Source organism: Ursus americanus, chromosome 9 (genome assembly GCF_024610735.1).
Source record: "Ursus americanus isolate L20-20 chromosome 9, mUrsAme1.1.p, whole genome shotgun sequence".
Classification (NCBI taxonomy): domain Eukaryota; kingdom Metazoa; phylum Chordata; class Mammalia; order Carnivora; family Ursidae; genus Ursus; species Ursus americanus.
Genome location: NC_142135.1, coordinates 43,052,719 through 43,075,437, shown reverse-complemented (window position 1 = coordinate 43,075,437; position 22,719 = coordinate 43,052,719). Strand labels below are relative to the sequence as shown.

At 37.9% G+C, this 22,719-nt stretch overlaps 1 protein-coding gene across 2 annotated transcripts in view; it reads left to right on the top strand.

Moving 5' to 3' along the window:
- Positions 1-22,719, top strand: part of LRRC69 (leucine rich repeat containing 69) — a 78,688-nt gene that overhangs the window by 37,043 nt on the left and 18,926 nt on the right. For both annotated transcript variants that reach the window (XM_045805640.2, XM_045805639.2), the window contains one exon: positions 19,611-19,712. In XM_045805640.2, the coding sequence (XP_045661596.1) occupies positions 19,611-19,712 (102 nt within the window). The remainder of the gene's footprint in view (positions 1-19,610; positions 19,713-22,719) is intronic.

The following is a 22,719-nucleotide window of genomic DNA, read 5'->3' as shown; positions in this document are numbered from 1 at the left end:
ACAACTGAAGAATTGCGGTGGTACTGTTAGCATCTAGTTGGTAGAGGCTGGAGATCCTGCTAAATGTTCTATCATGTGCAGGACAGTCCCCTGCAACAAAGTATTATCTGGTCTAAAATGTCGATGTCTTGGTTTGGAAACCCTGGTTTTAAAGATTTACTATGTATTCCACTATGTTTTCCAGATCATAATCCTTATAAAATATATCCTTATCAAATAGATTTGAGAGTGCTTAAGAATTGGCAGTGGTGCTTGTTAAAATTTTGACATCTTGCCTCCATGCCTATGTATTCTGAATTATGGCTAATAATGCTTCTTGCTTTGAAGTTGAAATTTCTTATATCAATGTGGATTTATCAGGTACATATATTTTGATTCATGTTTGCAGATTACATCTATTTTAAGTCTTTGCTTTCAACCTTCCTATATCCTTAGGTTTTGGATATATTTCTTATAAATAGTATATGACTCTTCATTTCTTATAAATAGTATATGACTCTTCATTTAAGTTCAGTGTGATAACCTTTGTCTTTAAATTGCAGCATATAGTTCATCTAAATTTATTGTAGTTGCTGATTTATTTGGGGCTAGCTCAGTATCTCTCTGTTATTTGTAATTTGTTCCACTAACTCTGTGTTCCTTTTTCTCTCGTCTCTTCTTTTGATATGATTGGAGATTTTTGTGATTCCATTTTTAAAAATCTTTGTAAGTCATTTTTATATAGTTTTGTTATTCTTTTAATTTCCTACCTTAAAATTTAAAAAAATCCTACTTTATGAAAGTGTATTATTAATTCTTAAACCCTACTCTTAGTGTAAAAACTTTATAACACTTTAACTCTATTTGTTGACCTCCATTCTTAGATATTTTGTGTGTATTATAATTTTGTATTTTAAATAAAATTATATTTTAAATATAATTTTATTTTTTAAAAGGTTTTATTATTTTGCACAGATAGTATTCATTTAGATTTATCTGCAGTTTTCGCATTCTTGTTGTTACTAATTTCTTCCGATATCTCCAGTCTTCCTTTTTGGGTTCTGTATTTGTTTCCAGCTCAAATCACATTTTTTAGTTCTCCCTGAGAACGAATCTACCTGTGGTTCAGTTTCACAGTTTTTGTTTGAGTTAAACCATCTTTCTTTTAACATTATTCTTGAAGAATAAATTTAACCGGGTATAGAATTTTAAATTGACAGTATTATATTTCACTACTTTCAAAACTTTGTTCCATTGTCTTCTAGCTTCCCTTGTTGCTGTTGAGAGGTCTGGGAGAAGTGCAGCTGTTGCTTCTCCTTAGGTAACCTGTTTTTCTTTTCCTGGCAGCTTTAAACATTTCCTCATTGTCTTTCATATTCTGCATTTCAAATATGATGTGTTAGATGTAAACTTCATTTTATTTATCCCACCTGGAATTTATTGGGCTTCTTAGATATGTAAATTAGTGTATTTAATTGTTTTTTGAAAAATTCTTAGTCATTGTCTTTTTCAGTATTGCTTCTGCCTCCCCTTCTTTTGCAACTATAATTTCCTGTATGTTACATCTTCTCACTGTATCTCTTTTTTGTCTTACCCTTTATCCCCTACTGTTTTCTCTCCTTTTGTCTCTCTGTCCTTCATTCTAGATATTTCCTCCCGATATATTTTACAATGTAATAATTTACTCTGTGACTGTGCCTAATGTACTTTTAAACCCATCCATTAGGTTATTTCTTTAAGTTTTATTCAGTGGTACAATTTTTGGTTGGTTCTTTTTCAAATCTACCATGTTACTTTTTGGGGGTGGGGGGCTTAAATTACATGGGGCTTGAATTCACAACCCTGAGATAAAGACCTGAGCTGAGATCAAGAGTTGGATGCTTAACTGAGCCACCCAGGTGCTCCTACCATGTTACTTTTTATGTTTTTCAGTAATCTACTGAACAGTTTAAGCTTGGTTTTTATTTCCTGGAACATGTTAAGTGTAGTTATTTTAATGTCTGAGCCTGATAAATTCAATATTGGGAAGTACTTTTGGGTTGATTTCAGTTGTCTGTTGTTTGTGCTGTTTAATTTACCTGTATCAGTCAGAGTTCTCCAGAGAAATGCTATTCAACCCAGTGCACCATCTTTTTTTCTTATGCACTTAGTAATATATAGATATAGATGAATATTCTATGTATATATATGTACATATATATGTCTATATATATCGAACATATGTATTTATTGAAGTATAGTTGACACACAATATTATATTAGTTGTAGGTGTACAACATAGTGATATTTTAACTGTATAATGCTTGGTTATATTTTATTGTATCCAGGACATTGTATTTGAAAAATGATTTTTGAAAATAACTTGAGGCCTCAGATGAGACATTTTTATTTTCTTCTGGCATTTTGACACTGGTGTAATGGCATCTCTTTAGTACAATGGAAACAAGAATGTGGTGCCCCTTTAGTCTAGTTTCAATGCTTAAGAGTTACCCAGAATAGTTAATGTTGGGCTGTATTTGTGTGGGGTGGATATTTTTTTATTTACACTTATTTCTAGGTGAACATTTCTTTCTGGTCTTGGGGAGAAAAAGTGGTTTTAAGTGTGAGACTCATTCCTTTGGATATCCATGTGCTCCTAGATCCTGTCTTGGTTTTTCTGTTGGTCTTTTTTGTTCTTTGATGCCTTGAAGATTTCTGATACATATTTATGCTTATTGAGATATTTTGTCTGAATTACCTTTTTTTTTTTTACTGTATTTGGAAATTTTTGATAGATTTCATTAAGACAGTGAGAAAACTCGAGTGACTTCATTCCAAAAAACTCATTAATATTCCTCAACAGCTAATACATTGCCTTTTCTTTAATGAACATTCACTTCTGCTTGTTTCTAGGACTCTTCAGCAGGTATCAGAATATGAAGTAGCAAAATACTCTAACTTTGACTCAATCAAACCATTCTCTTGCTGATAAACAGATACTAGATCTGGTTCTTTGGTTAAGTGGTATGTATGGTCTCCTTATTTCCTGACTTCCTGAAGAAATAGTCTTCCCTCATCTCTGCATGCCTGGTTCTTCTGCATCATTATAGGTCTCAGATCAGGTATCAACTTCTCAGGGAAGCCTTCCCTGGACACCCAGTCAAAGTAACCATCTCATTATTACCTCAATTCTTAACATTTTCTTTATGGCACTTACCACTGTTATAAATGTATGTTTATTTGTTCACCTGCTTATTGTCTGTCTTTATCCACAATCCATTCTTTTATGCCCAAGGGAATGTAAATTCCCATGGAAACAGGATGTTTGTCTGTTTATTCATTACTATGTTCTCATTTAGCACCCTGAATATATCATGCTAGTCCTTTCTGGCCTGCCGGGTCTCTGTGGATAGGTCTGCTGCCAGTCTATGTTTCTACCCTTCTAGGTTATGGACCTCTTGTTCTGAGCTGCTTTCAGGATTTTCTCTTTGTCTCTGAGATTTGTAAGCTTCAGTATTACATGTCGAAGTATTGACTTATTTTTATTGATTTTGAGGGGGGTTCTCTGTGCCTCCTGGACTTGAGTGCCTATTTGCTTCTCCATATTAAGGAAGTTCTCAGCTATAATTTGTTCCAATATACCTTCAGCCCCTCTCTTTCCTCTTATTCTGTGATCCCAATTTTTATAATATGTTTTGCTCTATCGTATCACTTATTTCTTGAATTCTTCCCTCACGATCTAGTAGTTGTTTATCTCGTTTTTTCTCAGCTTCTTTATTCTCCATCATTTTGTCTTCTATATCACTAATTCTCTCTTCTGCCTCATTTATTCTAGCAGTTAGAGCATCCGATTTTGATTGCATCTCATTAATAGCCTTTTTGATTTCGACTTGGTTAGATTTTAGTTCTTTTATTTCTCCAGGGAGGGGTTCTCTAGAGTCTTCTATGCTTTTTTCAAGCCCAGCAAGTGTCTTTATAATCGTTACTCTGAACTCTAGTTCTGACATTTTACTTATACCCATACTGATTAGGTCCCTGGCAGTCAGTACTGCCCCTTGTTCTTTTTTTTTGAGTTGAGTTTTTCCATCTTGTCTATTTTGTTGATGTGGGTGTCCTGCAAAAGCAAGGGCCCTTCGTCATGGAGCAAACCCACACACCTGGCCCAGGAGTCTGAGAAGCTGAAGGATCCTAGGAGGGTGGAGGTGTGGCAGGCCTGGCTGTTGCTGCACACCCAGGAGGTAAGCCAGCAGGTAACTCCACTACTGTGTTCTTACATGGTAAGCATTCAGTGTAAGCTTTCATCTCATGACCCTGAGATCAAGAGTCATGTGCTGTACCGACTGAGCCAGGCCAGCAGGTAACTCCACTACTGTGTTCTTACATGGTAAGCATTCAGTGTAAGCTTTCATCTCATGACCCTGAGATCAAGAGTCATGTGCTGTACCGACTGAGCCAGGCCAGTGTCCCTGAGAAATTAGAGTTTGAGAATCCTCATCTTTTTCATACTTTTGAACTCTAATTTTATTTGCCACAATTTATTAGTCTTTTATCATTAACCACCCAAAGTTCTTGGAAGATAATTGAGGATATATTAAAATACAAACCAAAACAAAAATAAAAACCCAAGCCCTGGCTGAGTAGGTTTCCCAGGAGACTGCCCAAGCTCCCTATATTAAGTTACAGGGCATTTAACATTTTATTTATAGTCAGCAGTGAGGGTAGGAGGGAAGGGGGTCACTTTTCTCATTATTTATAAGACTTTTATGAGGCAAGGATCAAATAAATTTGTAGAAAACTACTCATTATATAAATGTTAGCTTTCTCTCTCGCTTTTTTCCCGCCTGTAAGTGCCCATATGCAAAAAATTCACACTAGTGTGCAGAGACGATACAATGGCGAGATAGGTATAGTGATTAGTGACAGTAAAGACTCAAGGTTCTGGAACATGATGAGGTGGAAAAAATCAAGAAGACAACTACCCAGAGGTGTCAGGGAACTCAGCCCAGAAAGTAGTTCTTTCTTTTGTTAGTATCAAGGCAGCTTCCCTTTAGGAAGTTCTGGCATGAAAATTCCCCAGACTAGATAGAGTCTGAGGATTAGGGGAAGAACCATCAGGGGTGGACAAAGGCCATCACAGGAGGGATGCTCATCAGAGTGTGATGTATTGTTATATTGTTAGTAAGGGTTTCGTCTACCTGAGTCACAGATGCTTGTTGGAAACAGTATGATGCTAAGGAAGATACTTAAAAGTTACTATATAAGAACAAACAGTGATAACTAATATTCTTTGAAAACTATGTGTTTGGTTTTGTGTAAAGCATTTCAGAAGCATCATCTTATTTAATCCTCATTGTAGCTCTGTTCCCATTTCACAGATGAGAAAACTGAGGCTTTGGATAATGTACCTTTAGCAGAGCTGAAATTCAAACGTAGGCCACTTCAAATTCCAAATAGTCTTAATTACTGATAGTAATTTATATAAATATGCCATGCTTCATTATCATAGATTCCTGTTTGTCAAGATAGTACATTCTTTTAATTTTTGTGGAAAGCATGGTTGAGTTGAACTAGCCAGAGAAAGGATTGATCTCCGGACCCTCTACCCCTGCTGCATAGCCCCCTATGCTCCTATAGGCTCTGGCTAACTTTAGAAAATTGAAGTCAAGACCTCTGGAAATGTGCTTTTTAGGAGAACTAAAAGCATGGTTTCATTTGAAATGAGGAGTGGAGATTAGCAGTATTTCTGCAAGCTCTTGATGAAAAGGACTTTTTGTGCCTAGTAACTAGGAGGGACAATGGGTGACATCTGAAGTCCGTCTGCAAGAGGAACCTCTAACCTTACTGTTGAGGGAAAGAAAACATACTGGGGTTGGAGCATATTTTTAGATATCATGTGGCTGGCGTTCCTGGATTAAAGGGGGAACTTCAGAGAAACTGTAGGTGTGACTTTCTGGGAGGCTGGACTAAAGAGAAAGCAGAGCTATAAATCAAGGCAGTAATTCCAGACTGAAGACGCTGGGTTTGTAGAGGCCTTAAGACAGCGAAGCAGTGCAGTGTTTATCAGGGAACCCACTCACAGATGGGAGACAGCAGATGACATTGAGGAAAGCTGCGTGTGTCACTGTGGGGACACTTATGGTATTATGGTTCTTTGTTTCAGAACATTTGTCTCAACATTTTGCTTTTAATAATACAAATAATGCTGGCTGCTGTGATAATGGACTGAGCTGGCAAGTGTAAGACGTCAGAAGCCTAGTTAGTGCTTTATAGGTTACATTAGTCCTGATTCCTGTCTTTGCTTATCACTAGCAAAGCACAAGCATGGGCCCCCCACATACTATGACAGTGGTGTAAGATTGCCACCAGGATGTGAAGGCCTTAGAGATGTGATGCTAGATGTCATTACGGCTTCCTCCTCTACTTTTGTCCTAGGTTATCCCTTACATATCTAGGTGCCCCATGGGTGATCTGACCCAGACTATGAGAGAATGAATGAGGGAAGAGGGATGGAAAAAATATATAACCTATGCTTACCTGAGGGGGTATTGTTGGAAATCTAATTAATGCTAGCAATTTTTTTTAACTTTGTGTCAGGAATAACAGTTATAATTTATGCTCATGGATCAAATATACACTCTGTAAAGCAAGAACGAAATAAAGTGAAACAAACATGTAGCTTGAGTTTAATATTGCAGTGGAAGAGGCCATTTGATGAAATTATTTTACAGCACTCCCATGTAATTTTTATTCAGGTATTCAGTGTTTTGGAGTACAAGTTCCACTGAATGTCCCCTGGGGAATAATAAGTAGAGTCAGTCCAGCACTAACTGTCCTCTTATAAAAAGAACAAGAGGACTTATGTGTCTTCGGAGTAAGCCCAGGACTGCCAACCAAGCACTGTTGTCTTTCAATAAAGGCTCTGCCCCTGCCCATTTTTATAGACAAGGAAGTGGGATGGGAAGGAGATACCCAGCGGTGTGATGGTAAATGTTTGACAACTAGCTTTTTTTGTGACATCTGCCAACTTCCGTGGGTAAATACTCCCACCATAGCCTGTTTCAGGTTACCAACATGATATCACTCGAAGCCAAGTTGAACATTGATGCTGATAATTGGCTTTCCTGATCTGGTACCAGTCAGCAAATCAATGGCAGCAACCTTGGCACCATTGGTATAGAATTTTAAGAGATTATGTGTCTTTGTTTTGTGTCAGAGATTCTTAGTATATTAGCTTTGCTATTTACAATCTGTCTATTCTTGGGTAGATATCCTTCAACTCCCTTAGTCTCATTTCCTTACTATTAATTCATTTATTAAATATATATATATTTACATATCTTTTGTATGCTAGGAACTATTGTTCTAGACATTCTGGATACAGAACTGAATACAATAAATAAATTCTTTACCCTCTTGAGTCTTATATTCTAGAGGGAAAGACATAATAAGCAAGAACACAAAAAATATAATTTCAGTAGTTTTTTGGTACACTGCTTTATTCTCAGTGCTTGCACCATTGCAAAAATGAATCAGCATAAAGGAGGGTCTGCTACTCTAAGTGCAGCTAACGTGTGATCAGAGAGACTAGAATGCTATGAAAGAACCCATGTGGCAGGTGCTGTTGGGAAGTTGATTGAAGGCTCCATCTCAAACCTTCTTCTCATGAACTGCTTTTGGGGGAGTGGCCATGTGTCACTGTTCTGGCCAGAGAAAAATAAATGGAAATCTTTTGGGTGGAGTTTCTGGAAAAGCTTTTATTATTATTATTATTTTATTGTTAACTAATGTTAATAGTTGTCAGTAGACACTTCTTCAAATCTTCCAACACTCATAATTGAAAACAGAAAGCAGCACAATGCTTAGAAAAAATCTAGCATTTTATAAAGTATTATTCTTTTTGTCTACACACTTCAGTGTACAGGCAAATTGTTCAAGCTTCAGTTGATCGAGTTTTCTAAAACAGGAATATGTGAACATGTATGTGTGAACATGTGTAATAAAAAAATAAATGAAAGTGGTGAATGCTCTAAGCAGCCTAACCAAGAGAGGATATATGGAAAAAAGGATTTGGGTTTTATGTTCTTATAGCTGAACCAGTGTTTCTTAACCTTTTTTCATTATTGTCCCCCTTCTGCCAGAAGGTTTTTAGACATTTTCCCCCTAAAAACTTGTCCCCCACCTCATTACATTTTAGCACTGGAGAGCAACTGTATATGTGTTTATATTGTCAAGTAAGATTGAGTTTGGAGGGCCACAAGCCATTGTAATAATATCTGGGATTGTTTTGCCTCCCCCATAAACCAATTTTCACCTTCTTGGGATCATATAAGCCCTCATTATTGAAATGCATGAGCCAAACAAGCACAGAACTTGAAAAGATATTTCTTACATTCTTACTTTCATACCTCATGGGCCAGATATGTGGGAGAGTTTTCAAACTTCTGAGAGAATCTTAGAACCAGCACAGATGTTGAGATAGCTTTCTTGAAATCCTTGAAATACTTTAGTCTTGGGAAAATTTTATCGACTTTGGGAAGCTGTGTTTTCAGTACAGAAACTCTGTATCCTGTTGCTGCCATTCCCAAACGCATCTTCTGAAAGTTTGAGGATCAGAAATCAGAATTAGGGTGATGTAAGTTTAATAATTTTGGAAAAAAATTTGGGAATTTCTTTGTGGATGATTTGGAAAATAGAGATAAACAAAAAGAAGAAAAACAAAATTACCCACAATCTAAGCATGCTGGGGCTGGGGGAGGTGGGAATGCTCATACCATTAACATGTTGGTTTATTTTTTTCCTATTCTTCCAGGTTTTCTTAAGGTCTGTGAACGCTTGTGTAAATGTGCACATATAGATTTTTATTAAAAAATAGAATATTTATACATGCTAATGTGTTAGTATTTTTAGTATTAGTCATACATATTAGTGTATTATTCATACATATATGTTTTATAATATGCCTTTTCAACTTGTATTGTAAACATTTCCCCATTGCTTGAAGTATTTTCCTACCTTTCTATTTCTTTCTTCTTCTTCCCCGCCCCCCATTGGGTATCTAGATTTATTGTGGAAATTTGACTTAATCATTGAATACTTTTATCTTGGCCCAGTTTGTGCTAACTTTTTTTTTTTTAATTATAGTTGACATTAGTTTCAGGTGTACAATGTTACATTAGTTTCAGGTATATGACATAGTGATTCAACTCTACCTCTCCATTTCTAATGGGTGGATGCATCATATTGACATTGTTTATATTTAAGCAGTCTCCTATTTTTTGACAGGTAGGAGATTTCAAACTTCTTGCCACAATTAAAATGCTTCAATGAATGTCATTGTAACTAATCATTGTATATACCATTAATCACTCCCTTAGGCAAGATTCACTGAAATGTAATTGCTAGATCCAAATTATGCATACTTTTACTGCTTTGATAAATGTTGTCAAATTTTGTTTCAGAAAGCTCAACATTTCCAGGTTTTAAAATTGGTTCTTATTCTTGCTTTACCTAGGCAGTACTTCACATATCTCTTTGAAAATATTAATTATACTAATTACTTTAGAGTCCTGTCGTATTAGCTCTATTTCTTCTGATATAAGTTCTTGCCTCTATTATTTCTAATGGTATTGACACTTAATGATTTTCAGGTAATTCTATTTTTAAACTTTCATCTTATTTTTGAATTTGGGACACTTGAGATTTCCTGGAAGTTGGCAGCTGTCCTTGCAGTTCACTTGATGGGAAAAGATAAAGTTCTTACAGGACTTTGTATTGCTCAGTGACAGTAGAGAAACGGTTGAGAATATTCCAGCAGGTATAATGCATTCTGATAGCTGCTCATCGTTTCCTAGTGTTGCCAGACACTCAGGGTTCCTCTCACCTTTCTCTATGCAAAGCACTGCTCTTATTAGGCTATAGGTGTCTGGGATTCAGGGAAAGGAGGTATGAAAGAGGGAGGTGGAGTGTGGCTATGGGATAAGAATGGGTGGGTAGTATTTGCCAGCTTCTTAGTATGGTAATCCTCCTGTCTGTTGTTTCACTACCTGTTCTTTTCTGGACACCTCTGCTACCTCTGTGTATTGAGTTCCCTCTGGTCCATTTTTTGTGTGTGTGGGAATTTCCCCCGGAGCTTCCATAGCTTCCTGAGTTGATATTTCTTTCTTCAAATGATAACCATCTACACATAGTTTCTCTTCTTGTGAGAATTTCTCTTCCTGTTTTTACGTGGCTATTTATTTTTTACTTTAAAAGGTATCTTTGTATCATTGCTAGGATTTGTCATGGGGGGAGGGATATTGCTGACTGTGCTTAGTTTTACCATCTTGAAACTAGCAGTACTTATTTCAGTTTGCTAATACATTTGAAGCATGCAAAAATGCCTTTACCCTTGTCTGGTAGCACTTAAATGAAGCTAAGTATTGGGGAAGAAAAAGGAAGACAAAATAATGGCTGATCTGAACAAGCCAGAAAAACAATAAATGTTACTTGCCTATTTTAGACAATAGGCTATATGTTGGTGTAGTACCTAATTTTTCTAGAATGCTTTATGTACTTTATACTTCTTCATTGACCTTCACAACTAGTGAGATAGATATTGTTATATTTATACATGATGAATAGGCTCAGATACTTTAAATGACTTGTACAAAGAGGTAGTGTGGAGGAAATGGATTTGATCCCTGTCCCCAGCCTTTAAGACCAATGCTTTCTCTGTTCTGCAGCTAAGTGTAGATTTAGATATATGAAAAGCTTAAAAGAAAGGGTGTTTTAGTTAAAATAACAGTGACTTAAGAGAAGGTAAAGAAAAGCATTTAAGAATTATTGAAACATTGATATCTAATTTGAATAAAGAAGAACAAAGATATATGGAGTGGAATTAAAGGTGTTTTACCTTTGAGAAGCTTAATTTAAAACCACATTGGGGCTTGCGTGGAAACCAAGGCAGAAGCTAAAAACTGGCATTCTTTCTGCAGTTCTCATCATGAATCTGGCCACTAAAATTTTAATTTCCTGTCAGAATAAAAAAAATGGAAGACCAAAGATCTCACAATTGGTTTTCAAACCATAAACAGCTTTCACAAAATCTTTGAATATCTTTCTTCTGGTTCACTACTCTGAATTGTTGCCTGGTCTGAATAAATTTTAAGATGAAATTCTTCAGTTTAAATTGTAGACTATCCCAGGGCAGAGATGGGGAACTTTGATTTCTTTGTTATTCCCCAAGGAAAGTACCTATAGTTTGGTTACTGCCGATGACAGCTTTGTATTTGTAACCAGGTCTGTGAGGTTTAGAAATATGGATGAAAGAATGTTGCTAGGTATATGGCTTCCCTATCCAGTGGAGAGGTACTGATTACATAATTTGCTTTCAAAAGCCTGAAACTGCTTCTAAAGAATGAGTGTTTGAAAGTCTTAGCTAGATTGAGAGAAGGGAGAAGTAAATTTTTATGTTTTGCAAAGAAGGATTCGCAAAAAAGCACCCAAAAAAGTTAGTTGGAGTAATTCAGAAACAGTGTAGAGAATTGTTTATATGCTGAAGGTGGGACAAGAGAATTCTATGACACGTTGAAATTGGTGTGCATGTTTTCTTTTGGCTCTTCGGTTGAAACATAAATAGAATTTAACTAAAGTTACATAGAGACGAGAAAGGAGAATCTTATGGCGATTCAAGCAGGAGCTACCAGGTAGAGCTCAGAGGTACTGGAGTGAGTGTTCTCAGGTCAGGTTGCTCCTGGGATCATCAGCAGCATGAACATGAGCTGTTAGGTCATCACACTTGTTGGTATAATGTTGATATGTTGTTATAATGTAGCCACATTCCAAATGTTGCTCTGCTTATACCTTGTTTCTGGTCTCCTCTAAGTTCAGCATACCCATAACTTACTATGGAGTTTCCAGCAACTTGACATAATAGCTGTTCTATTCCAGCTTCCAGAACTCAGTTGCAAATTATTTCCGTGTTTCTTGGTTTAAATTCCCAAAAGTGTATAGGATTAGGCAAGCCTGTTGAATTGCATATGATTGGATCAGTCCTATGATCAGCTTTCTTTGACTCAGGAGTCAAGCCCCTATTCAAGTGTCCAAGTAGTAGAATCATACCATGTAAAATCTGTAGGTGGCAGGGTCCCTGGGTAGTGGTGGAAGGTGGGGGTTGGAGCATCATCGTCAGAGTAGGAAAAGTTTGGTGGTCCTAGAGCTGAAATTTAAACAAGGCAATTTGATTACCAAGTCTGTCTTCCTAAACCCTTACATGTTATATACTAAGTCTTGCACTAGGAACTGGGGATATAATGGTGAGGAACCAGGTGGGGTTTCTGCTCTCTCAGAGCTGTGGGAGAGTGAGAAAACATATTAATCAAGCAATTAACATTATGAATATATAATTACAAATTGAAAACAGTACACTAAAAGAAATAACCACTGATCTATGAGAGAGAGCAGTAGTCAACAGGTAGGTTAGGGAAGGCCTTCAGGAGGAAGTGGCATGAGCTGAGAGCTGAAGAATAAGTAGGAATCAATTAGGTGAAAGGAAAAGACACATTTCAGACAGAGTGAACAGCATGTGGAAAGGGCTTGGGAAAGAACATGGATGTTCAGGGAACTGGAAATATTTTAGTGTGGCTGGAGCTCAGAGATTGGATGGGAGGAGGCCATGGCCAAAGAATATAGGGTATGTGGTAAGGATTTTGATCTTTATTTGAAGGGCAACACAAATTTCAAAGGATTTTAGGCAGAGGGTGACATAATCAGATTTATCTTCTGAAAAGATCATTTTGTCTGAAGTATGGAGGACATATTGGAGTAGACCAGAGGAAATGTTGGGTGTACTTCAGGTAGACTCTTGCTGAAGCCAAGTAAAAAATTACGGTAACTTGGTCTAAGGTGGTAGCAGTAGAGTGAAAAGACTTGAACAGATTCAAGAGACATTTAAGAGGTAAATTTAGAAATGGTGTTGGGCTAGTAAGCTTTATATGGTCTAGGGTAGAAAATGCTGGAAAAAGGCCAACCTTAGGAGAGCAGTCCATGAGTTCAATCTTGGACACGGTGAGTTTGACTTGTATTTAAGACATGAAAGTAAAGATTTTGAGTAAGCAGTTGGCTATCGGGTGTGGAATCAGAGTCATTGGCATAGAGATTTAATTGAAATTGTGAATGTGGATAAAATTTCCTAGGGAAAAGAAAATAAAGTGAAAAGAGAATGTGGTGGGCTCTGTGGAGAACTATTTCATGGTTGGGCAAAGAATGATAGGCCAGCAAAGAGAAAGCAGAGTTAATGTTGGCTAGCATGCTGAGTAGAGAAGAATTTCTGGCAGCCCCTGACGGCATTTTGGAAGTTGGTAACTGTAATTCCTCTCTACCCTGCAGTGTGACTCTGCAAATGGGACTTATTTGCTTGAGTGCAGAGACAGGGAAAACTGATGGCAGGGATGACCCAGGGTTAGGTTGTCTTAAACACAGGTAGTGAAAAAACAGACGGCCAGAGGATTCAGTTATGTCATGTAATTCACCAGACATTTTTTTTTTTAATATAGGAGAAGCTTTTAAAATTTGAAGTAATTCTGAGAAACACATTTTGTGTATAAATATTTGTTTCTATTTCAAATATTTATTTCGGGTGAATTCCTTCAAGTAGAATTAACAAAGAGAAAGAACAGGCTTTTTGATGACATTGCAAGTTTATTTATAAGCAGTTTGCCCTAATCTTGTTTACACTGGGCAGTGGGTGTTCTAATGTTTATTTTTATTTAAATTTTTTTTCTTTAGATGTTTCTAAGAAGCTACTTTATTTATTTATTTATTTTTACTGAAGTATAATTAACATACAATGTTATCCTAGTTACAGGGGTACGGTATAATGATTCAGCATTTCTATACATTACTCCTTGCTCATCACCTTAAGTGTATTCTTAATCCCCTTTATCTATTTCACCCATCTCCTCACCTCCTAATCTTTATTTTTTGCATTTGACAGGTAAAATAAATGTATTCCCCAAATTCTTGGTTTTTGTTACTCTCTTTCAACTGCTTCCTATCTTGAGGAATTTTCTTTGGTTAAGGTAATTAGCTCATACATGTGAGAATGCCTTTCCATTGTTTGCACATTAACGAAAACTTGATTGGATTTTGAATCCATGGGTCATCAGCATTTTGCCTCTCAAATGGCTAAATGTAAGATTCCATTTTATTCTGAATTTTAATGGTATGGACAAACCTGAGAGCAGAGTGCTAAAAAGTGGGAAGTGCAAAGATATGAGGTGAAGAATGTGTAGAAAGAAAGCCAATGTTTCCAGAGTGGAGAGAGGAATAGAGAAAGTGAAAGAGTGAAAGCTAGGGGTCAAAGATGGAGTCGAAAATAGCGCAGGGTCCAGTCATAAGAGTCCTATAGGCCAGTGTGAAGATTTTGCTTTGCATTTCATCTTGAGTGAGATGAGAACCACTGGATGGTTTTGAGCCAGGGAGTGATATAATCTAATTTACATTGTAAGGAGATCACACTGTTGGGGATGGAGCCCTCATGGCCTATGGAAACAATGGCCTCTTCCCCTGCTAGTTCTCAGGTGGTTTGAGGACAGAAGTGGGGCCCAAAGCAGGTATGGAATGGGGATTGTGAGGAGATACAAACAAGCCCTTGTAGACCAGTTGTTCTTTTTACAGTGATGTTTTAAATCAAGAGGCTTGAAGAGGATGCGGGAGCCACTGTCCCATCAGGTTAAGGCCCATGTATGGGGATTTGGCCACTTCTCCCTGGCCAGAATTGAGGAAGGGGTGTGTGCGCGCGTGTGTGTGTGTGTGTGCGCGCACGCTTAGATCTGGGGAGTTTAGTAATCTCCTTCCCTCTAGTTTTCTCTTGGCCTCCCCTCTTCAACTCCTTCTAAGGGTCTTCTCTAGGGACAAGTATCCAGCAGATACTGAAGGATCCTGACTTTAGGTCACTTTATGCCTATTTTCACTCCCACTCATAAAGGGTGTGTGAGAGAAGGGTTCCCAGAATAGAGCTTTTGGCTTTCTTTGTTCAAATGATATCATCAGCCTACTCATTATACAATTCTGATTAGATATGAAGTTTATCATATATTCTCTTAAATTTCTCATTGGTCACAAATCTTATTTCTGTCCTTTTTAGAATTGTTCATATGTTTTTTTGAATGCCATAGCCCCACACTTAAAATCTTATCCTCTTTACAGGTTGGGCCTTAGCTTATTTATTAATTCTAATTCTTGCTAACGGGTACCCCATGACCCGAAGAGCCCATGGTAATTTGCTGTTAGCCTGCTTATGAGTTCTATTTTAGTCAGTATGAAATCTCAGCCTCCTTTTTCCTTGTTTACTTTAACAATGTTCTTGCTAAACCAGACCCTTATGATCTTCCTTTATTACTTTAGTCTGAAGCAACAGAAGGACTTGCTGAATTTATACATTGTTCCTGAGCCCTGGGGTTTTGGCAGAACAGTTACAGTTGACCACCTCTGGAGAAGAACGCCTTTGAAAATTTTGAGTTCTTAGGGAGAGCTGTGTGTGTCTGGGGTTTCTGAGAAGACATTTGTTAATTTACCAGTTATTTACTGGGCATCAGTTGTGTCCCAGGTACTGAATTTAGAGGTTGCATTACATAGGCACTTAAGATGTGGTTCTTAAAGATACCAAAGCCTGATAGATGAAGATAGACTTTTCAACAATGATTGTTTCATAGTAATAAAGATGGTATGATTTATATATAAGGCCCAAGGAGTAGACATGGAAACATTTGGTAGAAGCCAGAGAAACTTGGGTGGGTAATATTTTCATTTTGAAGAAGAGGTGATCCAGGAGTGGGGTGAGTAGAAGGCTCACAGCATGAGTAATAACTGTGAGGTAAGTCACAGGCCTCTTGTGAGACCTCTAAGTAACTTAGGATGACTGGCGTATAAGGGTGAAGGTTGGGCTTACCAGGATATAGGGTTGGTGAAACTGGCCAAGAAAAGCCAATTATGACATACTAGGGCTTTTGACGTGGACAAAAGAGAACATTGAAAATTGTCGAGCAGGATTGTATTATGATCAGATTCTCATTTTAAAAGACAGCTTTGGCAGCAGATGTTTGCACGGAGACTAATTCGAGTACTATTGTAATAAATCATATAAGGTGAGGGCATTAATCAAGGCAGAGGGTTAGTGGCTGGGGTTGGGATAGGAGGAGATTCTGCGGAGGTAGTGAGGAGGTGGGTGGGAGAGCGGGATGGAAATAAAGGATAGATTCCAGGGACGCCTGGGTGGCACAGTCGGTTGAGCATCCAACTCTTGGTTTCGGCTGAGGTCATGATCTCAGGGTGGTGAGACTGAGCCCCGTGTTGGGCTCTGCACTGCACATGGAGCCTGCTTATGTTTCTCTCTCTCCCTCTCCCTCTGCCCCTGCTCACGCTCTTTCTCTCTCTCAAATAAATAAGTAAATCTTAAAAAAAAAAAAAAAAAGGATAGATTCCAGAAATTTTAAGAAGGTAGAATTGACAGAGCATGGAGGCAGATTTGATGTGGGTGATGAGGAAAAAGAAGGAGGAAGATGTGGAGGAAACATGACTTTAGCTTCAAATGTTGGAATTTATGGTGACTGTGGGACTTCCAGCAGGACATGTTCCATAGATAGCCAGATACTTGAGAGCATTACCCAGGAAGTTTGTTTGTAAAGGTGGTCGGACTTCAGCACAAAGTTCCTCTAATCCTTAATTTTAATAAGCTTTCCCAGTCTGCACTTCAGCAAACCGCCTCCACATTCGTGTTTGGATCTTGCCATCATTTTCACCTGCTCTGAGTTGGAAGAATGAAAGTCTAATATGGCACTTTGAGCACTGGTTCCTCCTGTTTTCCGGTTCCTTATTGCTTTACAGCAGCATTTTTTCTTTCAGGTCATTGACACTTCACATCCTTTTATTTCTCCTTTTATTCCTGGTCCATTGAAATTTTGTACTATTATTTCTTTTTCTATCCAGTTTAGACCATAAAGCCCCAAAACATTTACTTTTTAATACATGCAGTGTGTTGGTCCCTTGCTTTCTGACTCTCAGTGTTGGATCTGGGCTGCTGGGTGCTAAACAGAAGCACACACTAGGTAGACAGGGTTCACCACAAATGTGTAGATTCTGGTGTTCCATCAGCACCTCGGTAAAATATTTTTGCTTGTCCCTGGCCAGGTTTGTCTTCAGAAAACTGTAGCACATTCTAAACTTTCACCACCTTCTTTCTGCCTCCTTCCACAGTGAGACCTTGCTTCACAACTCAGTTGACAGATGGTCTTACTCTATTTTAGATACAAAATTGAAGGGATCATGTCTGACTCCTTCAATGATCCAAGCCCACACCTTCAAACGCATCCCTGCCTGCATTTATACTTCCTTTCTTCTGGCCACAGAAGAGGAAATAATTCAAAGATGTTAGTATTCAAAGGTCGTTCTGTGTTCACCTGATCATTTCAATTTCGGTTATCCTTTTATCTCCTTTATATCAGTCTCTGTGTTGGCACTTACCTTCTACGTGCTCAAGTGATCTTCATCTTAAAAAAATAAAGCCCCTCATTTGAACCTTCATTTCCCTATAGCTGCGAATCCCCTCTCCAGATACAACAGATGAGTGAATGTTTATGATTTTTTTTGCCTCTATATCAGTTTTCCAACTTCAACACTGTTTTGGGCCTGATAATTCTTTGTGGGGGCTGTCCTGTCCATTGTAGGAAGTTTAGCAGTATCCCTGCTCTTTACTACTCAGACGCCATTAATACTCCACTGTCCCCAGTTATGACAAGCAAAAATGTCTGTAAATTTCTATTATGGGGCAGGGGCAAAATTTTTCCAGTTGAGATAAAACTCATAACTCTTGTTTGAGTAGGCAGGTGCAGAGACTCTGAAAAGCTGTAACAACATTTTATTAAATAGAAGAGGCTGTAGCTGATTGTGCTATTGGAGTGACCACAATGGCCAAAAATAGGAAACAAGGCTGACTGGAAACCCACTAGTGCACATAGAGAGAGGGTATGAAAAAATGTTGTTCTGGGGAATATTCAGAGTGGACATCAAGAGATTGTGTGACTTCAGCTTATTGAAACTTACCTACTGCAAAACACATGCTAGTGAATTTCATTAATTAATGTCCTTTCATGAGAATAACTTCTTTCTGAAATATTTTGTGTAGCAAGTTAGCAAACCGAGTAACTCGTTAGCTTGTATGATGGAAGTGTGGTGACAGGATTTGAAGGAAGAGAAGCATAACCCCTAAAGAGAGAAATGTATGCCCTTTGGACCATGGTCACATTTGGAATGAGGTTCATATATGTCAATGATATTTACATATAACAAGGTATTCAAGTTTGTATCTATTTTGAAAAAGGGCTATGGGTTTTGATATAAATTATGGAGTGTTCTTTAGAACAGAAAGGGAAAAATGATGGTTCCATTAAGCACAGGGAGTGCTTTGTTTGTTTCAGCACACCCAGCACTGGCTTGGGGTGAACATTGGATTCAACTATCTAGGTTGCTTCCTGATGGTAGACAACATAGGAAACTGCCTTAGGAAAGTCAGAATGTCTGTTGTGGGACTAGGAGGCAAGGTGATTCCAACGTGGCCTTGAGCTCTGTATTTTATTTCAAAATGTTGTCTATGTTGTAGAAATTTCCTGAGACTTTTGAGACCTTGTGACATGATGCCCTGGAAAGATGTTTTAAATCAATTATTTTAATTTGTTGAATGCTTGCTGTGTATCAAACCCTAAGCTGAAATCAGGGAAATATCTAATTCTCCCATAAGTGTGATGATACCAGCTCTTCCTGTCTCACAGGAACCAATTTTCCACATCTCTTCCCAGCTCTGTGTTTGGTGACTGCAATCAGCTATGGTAGCAGTATTTACACCAACGAATCAAAACGTGCCACAATTCAGGGCTTTTTGAAATTTTTTATTTCCAGAGAACTGTTTTACCAGCACACCACTGAAGATAGGTCTTCTTTTTTCCATTTCACAGCTGAAACTGAGGCTCAGAAAAGTAATCATCTAAATGAATTTGACTTTGAAAACACATGAGCTCCTGGGAAACAAAGCACACTATTAATATGAGAGAATCCCTTATTTTTCTACTAAAATGGTAGACTCAAATGGCAGACAATTGAGTTTATGTTTTCTTCATAGAAGATTAAATATCTTTGAGAAATTTGTTCTTTTTTTTAATTTTCACTGTGCACAATAGGTTATAGTGAGAACATTTTTATTTTCTTTTGTTTCTCTTACCTTTCTCACTGAACGTGAATGGATCATGGTTCACAGTCTTTGCGAGCTGGATTTTAGTGTATATTAGAATGTTATTTTCATCATACTTGGTTTTCTAACAAGTACATTATTTCCAAAATGTTCCCTGCATTTGATTAATAAACTAACCCTTATTCTGTTACTAATCAGCCCTATTATCCTGAACAAGTTTTCACAGTTGTCTAGGATGGGGGGTGCCACCAGGGACCTCTAAGGTCATTGCCATCCATGCCAGCATGAAGACTCTCATGCTTTTAACAACTAGGCTATGTCCTACTGTTAAAATGCTAACATGGGATGGAAGTCCTAAATAAAGTAAGATGTAGCCTCAAAAGTGAAGTTTGTTATTTTATCATGCAATGCAGTTTTTATTTTGTTTTGAAAGTTTCAGAATCTGAAGCTGAAGGAATTCTACTGTGAAGCAAACCCACTCTTCCTGAAGCAGCCTGTTAATGCTGTGCAACAGGAGGACGCCTGGAGTCTACAGGTGAAGCCTTATGTCATTTACACAGGTGTTTAAGCAAAAGCCACGATTTAAGTTCTGAAGAGTTTTCTTTAAAGCAATCTTGCAAGCCAGCAAAGGATCACTGCAATCCTAGTCCATTGGCAGTGTGGATCCTAGACATAATCTCGTTGACTTGCTTACAGAATCCAATGTAATCCTGATTTCCAGAGTGACCATGCAGTCAAATCCATGTGTAACTTTTGATTCCACCAAAACTTAACTACTAATAGCCTGCTGTTGCTGAAAGCCTTACCAATAACATAAATAGTTGATTAATATATTAACACAAAGCAGGTATTATGTACAATAGTCTTACAATAAAGTAAGTTGGGGAGAAAAGAAAATGTTAAGAAAATCATAAAGAAGAAAAAAATAGATGTACAACACTGTACTGTATGGAAAAAATTCATTATCCTTGAAAACCAAAGGGGCTTAACATTGTGAGTTTTTTAAAATTTTTGTTTTGTTTTGTTTTGGCGCATTGCGTGTTTTTATAATCAGTGGGGCTTAACACCTGGAATTTTAAAAATCAGCAGCTTGGCTCTGGGAAAGCCAAAGGGTGATAGAAAACTGAGTCCCCACCCTTAAAGGGACAGCCTAACAGCCCCAGTGATACAGCATAGAAGCTGCAGTTTGAAAAACACTTGGTGTATGGGAGAGATATTTGTTTATTATCTCAGAGCTTGTGCAGGAGGGGCAGGGATCTTTGGGAGACTTCTCTAAGAACAAAAGCACTGGAAGGCTCTATTTCCCACCCACACCCCCAGCCTAGATACACAAACACTTGCAAGAACCAGCAGAGTGTGATCGTTCCACATAGCTTGCTAACAGTGTACTCCATACCCAGGCTCTTCTGCACACTCACTCCCTCCAATCCTGGCCTCCCCAGGAGTTTTCCAAATTGGCTACATTTCCCCTCCCACAGTAGACCTGCCCAAAACTTGCTGATACTATGTGTCCTGCCCTTGCATTCCCCTGTTGAGGAGACCCCCTCCAACCTGCCCCCCACAAGAGTCCAAAGCTATGCCACAAGCATGGCATTGTACAGGCAGCCCCAATAGGGGCCAGCACCATTCCAAAGTGACTCCTGTCCTGGGGAGAGTGGGAGATAACCACACATACCAGTTAAACTGCAGCCCCAGCAGTGGGCTGAGGACAAACATCTGGTCTAACTACAGACTTCACCCATCAATGAAAGCTCTCCTGCCCCAACACTGGGGTACAACACAGGGAGAGTGCCCTGCAGTTTGGTGCTATACAGCTCTGACAAACGCCTGGTCTGACCCAACTCAAGCCCAGGGCAGCCCCAGATTGGCCCATTAACAACAGAGAAACCAAACCCTGCCAGCAACAGGGAAAGTGAGCCATTGCTGACAACTGGACTGAGACAAGTACAGCTTAGCCACAACAGTAGGGCAGACGCAACTCACATAGGAGACACCCCTGAAACTCCAGATTGTGATGAACAGGGGACATTATACTACAGGACTTCACAGGATCTCTCCTTCATAAGGCCACTACCTGCAAGAGCAGGAGACTATAAAAAACTACTATAACTGATAAATGAATTTAGTAAACTCACATGATACAAAATCTGTATCACATGATACAGAAATCTGTTGCATTTCTATACGCTAATAACAAAACAGCGGAAAGGGAAATTAAGTAAACATTTTTATTTATAAATGCACCAAAAATAATAAAATACCTAGGAATGAACTTTACCAAAAAGGTGAAGACCTGTCCTCTGAAAACTGTAGAACATTGATGAAATAAATTGAAGATGACATAAACAAATGGAAAGAGAGTCCATGCTCAGAGATTGTGAGAATGAATATTGTTAAATTGGCCTCACTACCCAAAACAATCTACAGATTTAACGCAGTCCCTATCAAAATATCAGCAGTGTCTTTCACAGAACTAGAATAAATGATCCTAAAATTTGTATGAAACCACAAAAGACCCCAAATAGCCCAAACAATCTTAAAAAAGAACAAAACAGGAGGAATCTCAATTCCAGATCTCAAGATATACTACAAAGATGTAGTAATCAAAATGGTATGGTACTGGCACAAAAATAGACACATAGATCAGTGGAACAGAATAGAGAGCCCAGAAATAAACCCATGGTCAATTAATCTACAAGAAAAGAGGCAAGAATATAATTGGAAAAAGACAGTCTCTTTAACAAGTGGTATTGGGAGAAGTGGATAACTGCATGCAAAAGATCGAAACTGGACCACTTTCTTACACCATACGTAAAAATAAACTGAAAATGGGTTAAAGACCTAAATGTGAGACATGAGTCATAAAAGTCCTAGAGGAGAGCACAGGCAGTAATTTCTCTGACTTTTTTTCTAAATATGTCTCTTGAGTCAAGGAAACAAAAGGAAAATTGAACTATTGGGACTACATCAAAATAAAAAGCTTCTGTACAGCTAAAGAAACAATCAACGAAACAAAAACACAACCTACTAAATGGGAGAAGATATTAGCAAACAATATATCTGACAAGGGGTTAATATCCCAAAAATATAAAGAACTTATACAGCTCAACACCAAAAGAACAAATACTCCAATTAAAAATGGGCAGAAGATAGGAACAGACATTTTTCCAAAGAAGACATACAGATGGCCAAGAACAAATGAAAAAATGCTCAACATCACTAATCATCAGGGAAATGCAAACCCAAACCACAATGAGATATTCCCTCACTCCTGTCAGAATGTCTAAAATAAAAAACACAAGAAGCAACATGTGTTGGTGAGGATGTGGAGGAAAAAGAACTCTGTGCATTGTTGATGGGAATGCAAACAGGTGCAACCACTATGGAAAACAATACAGAGGTTCCTCAAAAAATTAAAAATAGAATTACAATATGATCTAGTAAGTCCACTGCTGGGTATTTACCCAAAGACTACACAAACACTAAATCAAAGACATGCGTGCACCCCTATGTTTATTGCAGCATTATTTACAATCACCAAA